Genomic DNA, 15,255 nt, shown 5'->3' on the forward strand with positions numbered 1-15,255 from the left:
GGTGCAATTAGCCAATCAGAATTCAATCACCATTCTGCCAACCATCTTTCCACATACAGAGAGAAACAGGTTTGAGGTTTGTGTCCCTGTGATTAGGAAGCTTTGGGATTTTATGGACATCTTATTTTCAAATCAAGGAAATATGAACACAAGTATTAATACAAGCACTCCTTGGCACATGAGTAGGAAAACTGCTACCTTTCTCCAGCCAAGGTCTGATGTCATCATCAGGTCAAGTTGGTTAACACCAATGAGGCATAACAAGTCCAAAATGTTACATTTTAACAGACTTACCATTTGGAGACTTCTTCATGAAAACATGGACACAGAAAATATTACTGACTAAACATGCTATAACATACAATGCCAGGTTAGTGAAAATATGTTTAGATTTGGCTCAATTACCACTTTTTACTGACCTGGCAGACTATAGGGAGGTGATACAGCTTGGTAGGATACTGGTGAAAGGATGAAAACCATTTAAACAATGTTGTACAGAATCTGATAGTGATGAAAAGTAATATGAAAACTCCATTATTATTTTTATAGACTGCAAAGGTCATACAGATTATATGCAATTCTATTTGATTTCATTAATACAGGTGGTACCAAGTCATTTGCCCTGCAGAGTTTGACATCCCATGCCAACAAACAGAGAATTCAGAAAGTAGTTTGGTATGAAACATATTTTGATTGCCATGATGGCATGTCATCCTACCATTGAAGGTTTGCAATCATTGAATATGATGTGGATGGAAATATAGCGAATTCTCAGTCATGTACGGTGGTGGGCATGTATAAGCAACAGTAATACATCAAAATCCCTCCATCAAGGGAGGGACTGTGAATACATACAAGCTACAGAAAGTACTATGCATCTGCCTGGGTGTACTGCTCAACTGTGTAGGTCTCTGGTGTATGTCTATAAAACACATCTCCATGTCCTTCAACTTTCCTAAACAGATATAGAATGGATCACATTCCTGGTTGTGGTAATGTTCAAATGAACACCCTGCCACATGCAAATTATCATAACAAGGGCAAAAGACATGGCCTGAATTCAGTCCTCAAAGGCCAGGGCAAGTGAAGCAAGTCCATTGACATCAATATCAATTATTTGCTTCCACTTTTTCAGCCATCTTTGACTGCTGTTGGTGTGTCACCTGTTTATCTGATCGGATATTTTGAAACTAAATATAAACCTTATGTGAGACATTCGTCAGCACACATATTCTTCTCCTGTACATACTGAATTATTATCGACCTATACATTAACCTAAAAAAAACACATTCCTATCTAATCACTTAATCTTTTGAATAGTTCTTGATTTCGGATAGAATACAATTATCTTTCATGTTAACTTATTAGACTCTCATATTTCCTTAATGTCACATAAACGTGGCAATTAAATATCTAAATTTGATGGTGTTGTGTCTAGTTAGAGCGCCATCACTAGTTGGAGTCTGAAAATGATTGTAGCAGGATACATCACATACATGTAGCTGGGTTCTGACAGCACAACGATTTGTTATGAGGAGTGATGCTGCACAGTACAATAAATTACCCACAATTCTGTTTGATTTGTACCAACGACGTTAGTTTTCTTGTAATTTTTTCACTTCTGCATGAAAGCAATAATGTATAAGCCTCTAGATAATTGATTAATTATATCAATTATATTAATTAAAAGTACGTTTAGATATTTCGGTATAATTTTCAAAGAAGCTGTTAAATAATCATAAAAGTCACATTCTGCAGGTACTACAAATGCCATACTTTTGGGAGGCAAGTTACGACAAACTGATGGGGTCATTCTCTGAGAAAGCCAGCATGTAAATTTCTTTTGTCCTTGCTATTTTTTTTTTTTTTTTTTTGGGGGGGGGGAATCAATATCCTTTTGTTTCATAAAACAGGTGCAACTAGGTCTGCCTACTTTCCATCACATTATTCTGTATGGCTGAGGTCACAATCAGTGGAAAATTTTACAAAAATGCTCTCTCAATCAAGCATACTTTTCTAAACCATTTAAAAGGGCATTCAGAGGAATGGTCTCCTTAGAAGTACGTTTTCAAAATTCTAGAAACTAGTCTATGAATTTGTGTACACATGGGAGACATATGGTAGGCTTCACTGAGGAATCTCCAATGGTACAAATCATGATGAATTAATGGGAAATCTCCAGTGGTGTGTGATGACTTTCGAAATCTGAGCACAAGAAGATTACTGATAAGATAAAATAATGTCTTACCTGACTTTCATGCTGTACTAGTGTGTTCATGGAGAAATCTCAGCAGATACCCAGTACACACATGCTTTTTTGCAATAGAAATCACTTGGCCAAGTTAAAGGGTCTGTCCACAACAGGTGTTATATGACTTTTTGGTCCTCTTTCAAATATCTATTTCATGGTAGTATTGAAGATGGGCATATAACAATATTATATAACAATTTTACATATTACATATGACACTTTTGGGTCCTCTTTCAAATATCTGTAGTATTGAAGATAGGCATATATCAATATTTCGAAAGAAAGGCAATTCAAGTTTCATAGCTGTGGGACAAGGCTATACATTGTGATGAAACTAAATTCTGGCATGAGGGCACATGTTCAACTTCAAGTGGTTTTTTACAACGCCTACCAGACTGGGGTCTAAACACAGAAGGGGGAACTTAGAAATTAATGCATCTTCGTTGTGCCCCTTGCTCAATACGGCCATGATTCAAACATCAAAAGCTTGTTCAAAGGATTGCAATCTTTCAAGTTTTGAACTTGGCTTACACGTGCAGTTTAGAACTTTGATATGCTGGGTACTTGATGGGAGAAGAAAGAGTAACAGAAATGTCATCAAATATATACAGGCAGTGTACTGGCCTAGGTCATAGTTGAGATCGAGCCTGTGAGGCAGTCAACATAGCTACTTCTGGTTCAGTTTTTTATATGCTAATGTACCGTATATGCAAACGTCTGCCCAGGCTTGCTCGCAACTAACCTTTGCAAGCTTGAATGTGAACTTGACATAGAGACTTAATACCATGAGGTACTTGCCCATAATATGGGGCTGCCAGCAGCTGCCATGCAGTTATCTGAGATTTGTTGTTTCTTTCAGTTTTAACTTGCCCGCCAGGTGCATTAACAGTTCACCTGTTCAAGTTCCATAATTAATTACGCATGCAAAAACAGAGAGGAATACTCAAAGATTTGCTGGGTTTCCATCCTTTCTTTCATCAAAAGTTGGATTATTAATCTGAGTAAACCAGCTCTCCAGTGGAAAAACGATTCTGGTTGTCACGTTGAGTTTGACAGTCGTGACTACTAATCCTCACTTGTCATGTAACTGGTGTAACACAATGCGAGTCATTGCTATATTAGAGTGTGTACTTCAGCAGGGTTTCCTTGCAAAGACACAAGGAATGGGGGAATAGAAAAACAAACTGACATATAGCATAAGCAGACTAGTTTTGGTTTTATTGAGAATAAACATATTTTTATGGTCTGTTCAATCAAATTTGTAACACATCTGTTGAGCTATTTTCTTGTACAAAGTGGTTTGTAGGTAAACCATCACATAATGGAAATGTACATTTTTTTTCTCTCTCTCTCTCTAAATGTTGCACAAAACTGAAACTGACAGCCCAGCTGTACCCCTAAAATACTTATTAATATTTCAAAGCGAGTCAACACAATTTTTTGACCTTTTAGAGCCAGATAGTTGTGAGATGGCATGTGCAGGTTGGTTAATACAACTTCTAGAGGATAAAATTGTACAGGATTAAGAAACTAGAATGGTAACACGTTACACATAAGGCATTCTTTTTTTTTTTTGTAACACTGTTGCCTCTTTCAATTTTGAATTCATAAGAAAATAGGCATCCACACTAGGATGGCATTCCATCATGCAGAGTATTTTGCAAATAATGTTTGTACAGGTATATTTATATTGAACTATTTTACATACATTAGTATGGTTTTTCCCTGTCGTTCACAGGTTTTCATACAAATCATTCGATGAAAAGCACATGGAGTTTCTTTTTTTTTCCTTAGGTCACAATTTAGATATATCACGATAAAAAGATGAGGTAAAGTGTGCAGTGTGTGTACACTGCAAATGAGAAATATGATGAAAGGTGAGTAAAGAGGTGGCTGGATGGAGGGAAGTAGACAAATGCGAGGGAGTCTTTCAATACCTTTGGTGGAGGAAAGTGAGCAGTTCTTGTGACCTCGCTGGTCCTACAACAAACATAGCAGGTTTTTCATCTGTGAGTTTCAAATCGTAACTTACAAACAAGCTTATTATGAAGTTCATACTGAATTCAAAATGTGACTGGAGGCTTGTTTCAGGCACCGCCTAATATGACAAATCTCTGTGAGCCATTGACACCCGACTGGCTTTTATCATTTTCACCATACTTCCTTTTGTTGGCGCTGCAAGATTTGGTTTTACTAAAAGAAAAGTTATGTTTGGTGTCATAGTGTTTCCCTTCCTACCAGCCAGCTCTTGCAACAAAGGGTACAGACTTGGAAACACCTTGTACACAGCAAACTAGTTTACTTTTTACATAGAATAAGTGGTGTAAAACACAAATCACTTATTTGTAGTGGCGTAACATGGAGTAGGAAAAAGTGAAAAAGGGGTTAGGGCCATGAACACAACAAATACAGCCAATAGACACTTGTTTTTCTGATATTTCCATGGCAACGGGGGCTATAATAGAAGTGTAGTAGTAAAATATAGGGAGAAAATAGAGAGAGTAAAGTTTAGTGTTCTAGTATAATAGTCCTGTGACTTCTTCAAAGTCAACTCAAAAAGACTGACAAAACTACAATCTGGTTAAGAAGTCTATTGAATATTACTATATATCTATAGTCTCGAATATCAAAGTTTCAAGTAAAATGTCTTGTGAAGGCTATATGGCTTACAATGCAGTGAAAAAGTCTGTGTGCAACCCTGGTAAACTACGACCTCTGACCTTCTACAGCCTCGTGGCAAATCACAGCGGGAAGACAGGAAATTCTCTGAACTGTGACTGATTTTCATTTCACCTTTGCCAGAGAGAAACAAAACCTAGGATTTGATTATTGATATCCTCACAAACACAAATGGGGCTCCCCCTTGTCAACAAAGCTGGAAAAAGACTTCACACGGAATTTGCTGGATTTAGCTCAAATTTGGAGCCTGTGATCTTATTCTGGTCATCTTTTCTACGGGATTCCGAAAAAATGGTTCCTGCTTTAGCAAATGTTACCTTGCCATGACAATTACTGCCCTGCATAACGTTTACCTTTCATCTTAGCCCTGTGATCTCGGCAAGTAAAAAATTTGAAATTATTCCCGGATTCCACCTGTCTGCCGAGCAGGTAACTGTACAATATCACCTACCTTGCCAAAAATCCACCTATGCTTGGCAGGCAGTTATTTTGCTATCCTGATTCAGACCACATCACAACTGATTTGACAGTTAGACTGGTTTTCCTCATTTCCTCATTGAAAAGAAGCTAGCAGAACTTGGCAATCTCCATTTGAATTGTACCATGCCTGATCTGAATGGAAACGTCATCCTTATTTTCACAAGGGCTAAAACCAAACCAGGCCCAGCAAGCTTTAGTCTGTGATTAAATCCATGCTATCTGGACCCTAAGGAGTTGACACCTAGATTTTTGCAGGTTCATCCAACACCTTGTCCATTTGATCAGGACAAGCACTACAAAGTCTATCAAAATTCATCTGAAAACAATACACTTGGTGTGAACTTTTTCATTCAACCTATGGAAATTGTTTTTGATTCTGATTCTGAATCAGATTCTTTTTCAGTTTTCTTTCTTATGAGATTTCACCAGAGGAGTGGGCAGGTATAAGTGAAAGCTGTTCATTCCTATCTTGGAAGATTTCATTAAAACCAAACTCCTTGAATGGGTACAAGTAAATCCATTCACCTGAATTCGGCTGTATGTAGGTCTACTAATACCACTTTTGAAAAGCAAAGGGTTAGACCAAACTACAGCAAGTTAAAAGGATGAATTTTGACTTGAAGTCAAACCTGAAAAACCTTAATTGGTCCACTGAAACCGACCTGGACTTTTACTGAAAGCTCTTCTTGCTCACGTTTTACTACCATCCCTCCACTTGTCGATGTTATGTTTCCATCACACGTTCAAAGATCTCTCCTGACAAGGGCGCCCTCAATGACATGCACAATTTTACAGCTCTGTGAGTCAATTTACAAACTTCTAGAAATTTCATTTAATTGGCCCTACAAAACAATGTATGTAATATAAAAACGTTTCCATGCATCACATAAAATTCTTCGGTGTAACAGGAAGAGGGCGCACTGCAGTAAACCCAACATTGCCGTATTCCCTGATCATACAGTAAACTTTTTCTTTCAGAAAATCTGACATCTTGACAAATGTTGCATTTTTTCGATATGAAAGCCAGTCCAAGAATCACTGAAACCAGATGTACCCAACATCAAATGCTAATTGCTAAAGGTTGGTATCTTACAATGCTGTCAGAAGCTTGCACCGTATAAAAAACCTACAAAATGGAATTTTCACCAAAAAAAATTTGTGAGATGACAAAAAACCACCGACCAATTGCATGAAAATCAGAATTTCATTTTTCAAAAGGCAAAAATAACTGCTGTGATTTGTGTTCACCTCTGAATAAACTTGGTTTAAAATTTTGTCACAGGAAAGTTGCGCTCTTTTGCACTATACAACCTGGGACATTAACAATTCAAATTTTCAATTCTAGATCAATTGCAGCGAACGTCTGATCACTGACCTTACAATAGCAATCAACAGCATTACAAAATCGAATACTGACAAAAAAAACCCTATCCTGGTAACTTAATGGCAAGTTGTGCTAACTCTTATGAATCTAGAATCCGTAAACTGTATAGATATGAATATCAAGACTGCTTTCCCCTCACTGAATTAACTAGCTAAACAGCCAGACCAATCGTGGGGGAAAAAAAAAAATTGAAATTTCCGTGAGTAAATCTAGGTATTTGCAATTATGCTAGGATCAGTGAATGTGATACAATCCCACTGCTTGCCTGCTTCGTTCATTTCAAAATTATTACACATACTGTCCAGTACAATGAAATCTACAGCTAACCTAGGAAACTAACTTTTTATACAAAAAAATTGTCTTTGCTGAGCTTGAGTCTCTTCTAGTCACACAAGCCTTCTCTTTTGAAAAAAAAATCTTTCTATCTACATTTTATATCCTTTGTTAATTTATGGTACATATTAGTCATGATTCTCTGGTCATCTTTCCTGCACGGAAAGTAAATTACACCACCTCAAAAAAATAGGGAGCTGTTGAAGGAACATCTCCATATAGCTTCAGCTCCTACATTCTTTTATACAGGAAATGGGAAAAAAAAATAATCTAGATCATTTTAATCATTTTATCTAGCGTACTAATTTCTTGACCATGTAAATTTTTGTTGAGACAGAAACACATGAGTAATCACTCTGAGTGTATGCATTCCTTATGAGCATTACAAAAAATGTGATAGGAAAACATTGTAATACATTCTCAGACTGTTATGACTACGTTTACATGCGAGTATACTTCAGACTGTTAGGAATTTTGCTCCGTATTGTCTTGTTAGGGGTAAAAAATGTTCGTAAGCTGTTTTTTCTTTAATTAAACTTTCAGGAGTTTTGTTCCCATGAATGATTTCACAGCTGATCTGCACAGTCACCGATGCTTTCGCGCACTGAACACAAACACGTCTTCACTTTCTTCCAGTTTACATCTGGGCTTTCTGCCTTTAACACAGAAGTATATCAATTCAAAAATCGTATCTGTGACCTTCGTGACCTTCAATCGCAATGGAAGAGCCACCGAGCGCTGTCAATCAGCGTTTCCACCAGGCTCTGCATGGCTTCCTTTTGAGTTTCCATCTCAGTGACGGAGGAAAACTTGGGTTGTAGTACTGAGATCCAATGGCACACGGCGAGGTTGGCGCTGTCCATGCGATTGCTGTCACTATGTACCGACACTCTGCAGAGCAAAGTTTCACACAATTATCTCCTGTTAGTAAACTCTCTGTTTTTAAGTACATAATACATCATGCTAAACATAATCCATATAACCATTTGAAAACAAACCTGTCCTATTTATGGCAAAAAAACAGTATGATCAACCCATTTATCGACGAAACTAGAAAAAATAACTTGTTATGAGATATACACTGTAGAAATATACTAATGAGATATTACATTCCATGTTATCATGCAAAATGTTGATTTGCGTAAAAAACGACCAAACTCTATAATGTTCAGCATTACTGCACTAGGCTCTCAGGCCGCTACATGAACAAAAAAATTCTCCTGGTATTAAATGTCTGAAATGGGCAGCGCAGTCTCATGTCCGCCTTGATTCTTTACCCCTCTGAAAATTATCGATCCCGTGCATATACCAAGATCAGATTCTGAATACAAAAGTACAAAGCTGTCCTACACCGGGAAAAAAATTCCTCTCCCCAGATCCTATCGCGGAATGGGGGCGTAAGAGGGAGAGGGAGGGTGAGATTATTATTAGTAGTATCAAAAAGAAGTGTCTATTGAACTTGTTCCTCCTCTTGTTGTTCGCCCTCAGCGAAGAAATATTTAGCATCTATAATGAAGAGTTCTATCACGTCTCTCATTTTCATGTTCTGTGCCATGGCCTCAAAGGAGTTGAACTCCGGGTGGAGGAGGGTCGGCCACCAGCACACAGATAGGTTTTCACTGTTCATCAGGTTGCACGCACTATACTCAGTGATCCTGTGGGAAGAAGAAGAGACATTGGAGATTGGAGAGAGTTAACATCCTGGGCCTTGGCTTGCTGGGAAGAGAGAGAAAGAGAGAGGCAGAGCTCTGTGACATCATTGCAAATGCTCATGTAAGGTAGAATGCACCTCGGGGACAGATATTCAGACTCTCAAACTTTTACAATTCACTTTTGATCTGCCACTTGTCTTGTGGGGTCTCATTTTTAAGCTTTTTTCAGCAGCTTATTTTTGTGAATATCTAATATCCAATTTTTCCTCATAGATTTACTAAAGAGAAGGTGGCTAGTTTTGAATGTCGAAGTCGGGAAAGATTGGGTGATTTGTTTCTCTGGTTCTGAATTTCGCATTGTGACAAATGAGATTTATTCTTGATTTTGAAAGAGAATTACTTGAAGTTCCCTGACAGAAAGTTTGAGAAAAACTTTTAGTCTTTCAAATTCTGAGGTGCGAACTACCTTAAGAGCAATCAGAGCACATTGTTAGCACACAGCTGGTGTCAATTTTAATGTTTAGAGTGCTCACTGCCACACAGAAAGAGATTGGAAAGTGGTAAGAAGATGTGGGATGATTATGGGAGCTGTTATTCAAAGGAAAAGAAATCATTGACAGTTAGTTTGCTCATAGGTCTACCTATTGACAGTTAGAAAAAATACAAAATCATGAAATATGAGAGCAAATTCAGAATACTTCAAGTTTACCCCTTTTGTCTTTATCTTTTAGGACTGATGGACGTAATCTGTTTTATAGTAACTAGCCTTGATAAGAAACAGTGATATTGTTGAGCAAGTTTTTGTTTTGACTGAATTGTACCCATCCGGATAAACAATTGTTAACTGCAGTCGTACTTTTCACAGATTGGATCAAATTTTCATTACAAAATCAAGGAAGCTCACTGGTAATTTGGATGAAAAAGCTACAAACCATAGATGATTTATGATTTTGACGCAGTCAAACGTAACAGAGTGGCCATTCTTATGACCATCACTTACAATAAGTACCAGAAGCTGATGAACTTTGCCGGATAAAATATCCACTGTTTTCACGGTGCAATAAAGCCACTTAAAATCATCCAGAACACACGAGTGCATTTGCTAGAAACCATTGTATTTTATGACTTTTTTTGTGTTTTTCAATTCATTCTTGTTATTTTCATGATATAATTAGTCTAAAATTTCATCTTCTTATGATAATTTTTGAAACATAATTGTCTGCTTTTTGATTGCTATTACAATTTCTGTTGCAATTTCAGACGGGGAAAAAGCAAAGAGAGTGAGAGAGGACAGGTGTGTGAATATAGTCAAGTTAAAATACTAATTGCAGCAAAGCAAAAAGCACCCCATGCACCTTAAACCCTGCGGGAAAAGAAACAAAACAATAAACATGAAAAACAAAAAAAAAGATTAAGAATAGAGGACCAGAGTTCCAAGCATGCAAGATTGCAAGAACCATTGCCCTGTCAGCAACTGCATATTGGGCAGTGAGTGTGTGAGCAGAATTACACCATGTACAGATAACCACACACCATGCATTTAGAATGCTTGGCTTGTAGTCACATTGCAATGTGTTTGCATATACTTCCCATGTGTTACCATCAAAATTATGGGCAGCTTATGTCACCAAAAGATAGCATTACTCAGTATGGCAAAATGCAGCCCGGTTTGTTCCCCAGAAAACAGAGAGAGCGTCGTAGCAGCAATTAGGGCTCCATTAGCTGTAACTTTTGATCTGTTTTCCACTTCTTCACTTTGAACACTATGCTTTCCCGTTCTACTGAAAATATTCCAATTGATGTGGCCAGTGTCCGTATCATCAACACAGCCAATGTGTATCAACAATGGCTTAGTATTTTAACTTCAGCAAAAACAAGGAAATATATAGAACAAGATATAAAAACATCATCAAAAATTACAGCTACTGTACCCATAATATGATAGAAAAGTCTAGTGATCACATCAAATGGTCTAAAGGTCTCTAGGAGGCTGATATAATGGCTATATGTTTTCTGGTTTTTTTTGCATAATTACCAGAAATCCTCTTTTTTAGGCGGTTTCAAGCTAAAAATTACTAATCAATGACAAAAGTAGCATGTTTTCAGGCTGGGTTGCATATGGTGGGTATTTCACTTTAAGGGGTGCAGGGTCCTGGTGGAAAATTTCGGGTTGCAATGAGGCACAGAAAAAAAGAATATATTTGGCAAACTGAATGAAAATACTGCACAAGTTATCAACTTTTGCATTTGTCACAACTTTTCAAATCAAATTACTGATGAGTGAGGTAATTTCACTTACAGAAATGTCACAAAAGATGTCTGGCATTAAAGTATTAATCCAAAGGTTGCAAAAAACAGCAGAGTTTATTGCAAGGGACAAAATGGTAAGTACATGTATCGTACTATGGGTTAGATAGAGAGGAAAATTCAGTTTGTCAACGGCTTCAGGCTGGAATCAAGGATAACATAGTTAGGGTGCTATGTGGTGGAGGAGTTAGTTTATGTACCATGTCATGGAGGTGGTGAAGAGAGAGTGGTGGTGCCTGGGTGAGGTTAGTATATTAAGTGAAGTTGGTTGGACTTGTGGGATGAATGGGCTCTGTAACCTTGCAGTCAACCAAGTATGTGGGTGGAAATGGATAGGATATTAAGTGACAGTGGTCAGTTACATTATTAAGGTAGAATGCGCCTTTTTAGGGACAGATAATCGGACTCTCAAACTTTTACAATATTCTTTTGACCTACCAATTGTGGGGGCTCATTTTGAAGCTTATGGAATAAATAAAGTTTCCGCCGGCTAAGTGAAAATCAGGAATTGTACTTTCCCCCATAGAGATAACATGGGGAGGGTGGCCATTTTGAATTTCTAATATCGGTAAAGATTGGGTATTATGTTTCTCTCGTACCAAAATCAGTACATCGACCAGTGATTTTTATTCTTGATTTTTAAAGAGAATGGTTGAAAGTTTGTTTGAGGAAAGTTTGAGACAAGTTTAAGTCTTTCATTGTCAAGGCGCTAACTACCTTAAGTATGTCTGAGGCTGGGTGTCTGCACAATGTTCCAGTTGAGTTGATCTGAGACAATTACATGTAACCCTCTTAGGCCTGAACCCCAATAAAGAGGTGAACTCAGATATGTTACCAGAAAGTCAGGCCTGGAAGGCGAAATAGTTCACACATATTTGATTGGGATAAATTGTTTTAATTTATTCTTGTCCTTATCAAAGCTTTGGAACAAGAATATTCATATTTCATATTTACAAAAAGCTGTCAAACTTCTAAACTGTTTACATTTTGCCTTCGACGTGTCTACACTTTCTATCTATTAAAAGGTAACAGCACAAAAGAAGATGTTTGTCATGAAAACTCAACCCGTGAAGGTGTGGGGGGATTGAGATGGTGAAAAGAAACTGGTTAATGATCAAGATTAGCTTTGCACTTTTGCAAGGACAAAAGTGTTTCCTAGAAACTGGTGATAATCCAGATATTAGTGGTGTTGTGGGGTTGTTATAAATGAAAGAAATACTGCATGAGTTTGATTACAGAAAGTGGTGGCAGGAAAAAGAATGAAAATGGTTAGTATTTTTTTTCTAACTACACAGGTTTAACTACACGGATTAGTGAGAAAGCTGACCTTTGAACTGTCCAACCATATTATCATTAATTAATGCACTGCATGTGGTGTGGCGTACATTACTATTGCTATTTAACCCTTTGAGAGCAATATTTTTTCCAACCAAAATTTTAGTGCATCATTTTACTAATTTTTATGAGCGTTTTTTGATAATTTTGGACCAGATGGGCATCACATTTCAGTGGCTACAGTTTTTTATCAAAATTTTGGCAAAATTCTGAAAAAAATTGACTTGCGTGTATTTCATTTAGGCAACGAAAATTGACTTTGGCGCTCAAAGGGTTTAGGTTTTATATAAATTTAAAAACTTGCATCCTTCATAATACACATACTGTATAAATGTTTTGAAGCATCTTCACACATATAAACATGGATTTTTTTCTGATATCTAAAGATAACATTTTCAACAATCTTTTTTGCAAGCACACATGAGCATAAAGAAATTTGTTTTTGTGGATGCTCTGTTGTCGTCGTCTTGATTTTTGAAATAAACACTCTTATACGCGTGTCTACTGTGACAGCATCAGAGAGATCATTGGCTATTATTGTCACAAACAAGTTTGGAAAGTTGGTCTATAAACATGTCTGCTTGGCTCAGAGAGAGTGTCAGTAGTGATTTATCACAATACATGACATGGTGACGTACTATAGCTGTAAAGGTGATGGTGGAGTTTTAGCACATGGGTAAGTATGCAGTTAATGTGTACTTTACAAGTTATGGTACTTTAATCTGCTTATTGGAATGACGTTGAAGAAAGAATAGATCATTATTACAGGGCTGTGTTATGAAATTATCACAGCAGTTTGAAACCAACATCAGACACTGATCAAAGTTGAAAACATGGTTGAAATTGTCATTGTATGTGTTTTTCCCCCTTTTCGGGGTAGGAAACGGGAAGACCATTTGTAGAAATGGGTCATTGTTTGCTGTTGATCAAGTTGAAAGCAATACTCAAATTAGGTCACTTCCCATTCACACATACAGATATTTGGCTGCGTAAAGTAAACAGACAAGCACTATACATATTGTAGGACAAACTTCAAATTTCAGTGTCTATGTTCGCTACAAACTGTTGTGATTCCTGAGACTGAGAAAATGTTAGTTGGTGAGATTGCAGATCCTGTAGTATGAAAAACAGGAACTGTTTTGAATTTATTAGCATGACACTTATAGATGTCACCAGGCACCAGCCTGTTCTGAAATGGTATACTTCCCCATGACAGTCAATGCTGTGACAAAGTCTATCCTTGAAAAGACTGCCTGGCCACAGGAGGGCGCAATTTGATATATGTTACGGTTCATGACTGGACAAGTGCAGTCGTCTTTTGTTTGAGGATTGCAAAGGGCAAAATTTTGAGGCAATGGTTATTAAAATCATTCTCATATTCTGTATGGCTCATTTTGGTTAAAAAGGAAATGAAATGGTACATCTGGTTTGGGAGAGATTGGAAAGTTGTTTTGAAGGACAATATGCCAAAATACTTTTCACAACAACTGGTCAATTGTAAGGATGGTAAAAAGAATAACCCACCAGGAAATGACGGGAAACAGGGAAGTTTTCCTCAAAAGTTGAAGGTCATTCAACATAATGACTGCCTTCCTTTCTGTAGATAGAAGTCCCTAAACCGCTGACAAGACTTCCTTTCTGACATGAAACTGTTCAATGGTCTCTCATTTTGAGGAAAAGAGGAAACCACTGACAACAGAAGGGTTTCTACGTTAGCGGGAGGGGGGGGGTCTAAAGTTGGGGTTAAAAGGGGGGAGGCTTGACTGTTCAAACCAAACAACTAACCTGTGTAGATGTACCATCATATATTCCAAGATGTCAAAATTAGCATTTGGCAGTTTGTCTAACAGACTCCTCAACGCTTCGTGTTTTCGGACTTGATCGTCATATCCTGGAGAGAGAAATCAAAGGATTGACTGACGACTTTATAAAAATCCATCAGCTCTTAGACTAACTTTTGATGAATTTTCCATTCTTTTTGTTGAGTCTGTAAACAGAATCTGAAACACAGTACCTTATCCTACTCCAAAATATATATTAGCATTCAACTTAAGCACTGTTATTGCTGACTGAGTTTGTCGTTCTTACTAGAATTCATTTGACGATGATATCGTTGCACATCTCAGACAATACCTTGCGTCTGTATAACTTGAACCGTAAGTCAACATATTTGGGTTGGAGGAGAATAAGAAAGATGTGCTTGTTTTCTACATTAGACTGAATGATCACATCATCAAAAGACACAGATACTATCCCTTTAAATTGTTTACTATGCATGGTACTATTATTTAGAATTGATGACTGGGCTGACAGAACTAGTTTACACATGCATTGACTATTTTGAAGTACAGACTAAATCACTTAAAAGCTGAATACATTCCCATGGAGATACTATGTAAGGCATCTTGGCACAAACTACTACGACAGTAAACAAAATTCTTCCTTCTATTGAGTACTCTCGGTTTAACCAATCAATCAAAGAACTGTCATATTCAAAACGTCTCCAAAATGTTCCCCTTTGATCACCACATGTCATACACACACTGTCTGCCAGTACACTATACATGGATATTTGTTTCCAAATGTGGAAATAATTTCCGAAGAATCCTAGATAAAAATCAGGTATTCAAAAAGACTTTTTGCCAGAAAAGGAAGGCACTGTTAACACTCGCAGCAATGGGATCTAAGTACACACATCAAAAAATTATTTTTTCATTCAAAAACACATATACCCTAGCCTTACTCAAGGCACTTCTCCAAACTAGTGACAATAACAAGTTGTTTATCTCGATGACGGGAACTCGTAATAACATGGCATGGTGTGGAATATTTA

At 37.2% G+C, this 15,255-nt stretch overlaps 1 protein-coding gene across 16 annotated transcripts in view; it reads right to left on the reverse strand.

Annotated features, from left to right (window-relative positions):
• Window positions 1–3,449: 3,449 nt before the first annotated feature.
• Window positions 3,450–15,255, reverse strand: part of LOC139140931 (rho GTPase-activating protein 5-like) — a 75,924-nt gene continuing 64,118 nt past the window's right edge. For all 16 annotated transcript variants that reach the window (XM_070710427.1, XM_070710437.1, XM_070710432.1 and 13 more), the window contains 2 exons: window positions 14,208–14,313; window positions 3,450–8,783 (listed from right to left, as the gene is read on the reverse strand). In XM_070710427.1, the coding sequence (XP_070566528.1) occupies window positions 8,579–8,783; window positions 14,208–14,313 (311 nt within the window). In that variant the 3' untranslated portion in view covers window positions 3,450–8,578. The remainder of the gene's footprint in view (window positions 8,784–14,207; window positions 14,314–15,255) is intronic.

Source organism: Ptychodera flava, chromosome 9 (genome assembly GCF_041260155.1).
Source record: "Ptychodera flava strain L36383 chromosome 9, AS_Pfla_20210202, whole genome shotgun sequence".
Lineage (NCBI taxonomy): Eukaryota > Metazoa > Hemichordata > Enteropneusta > Ptychoderidae > Ptychodera > Ptychodera flava.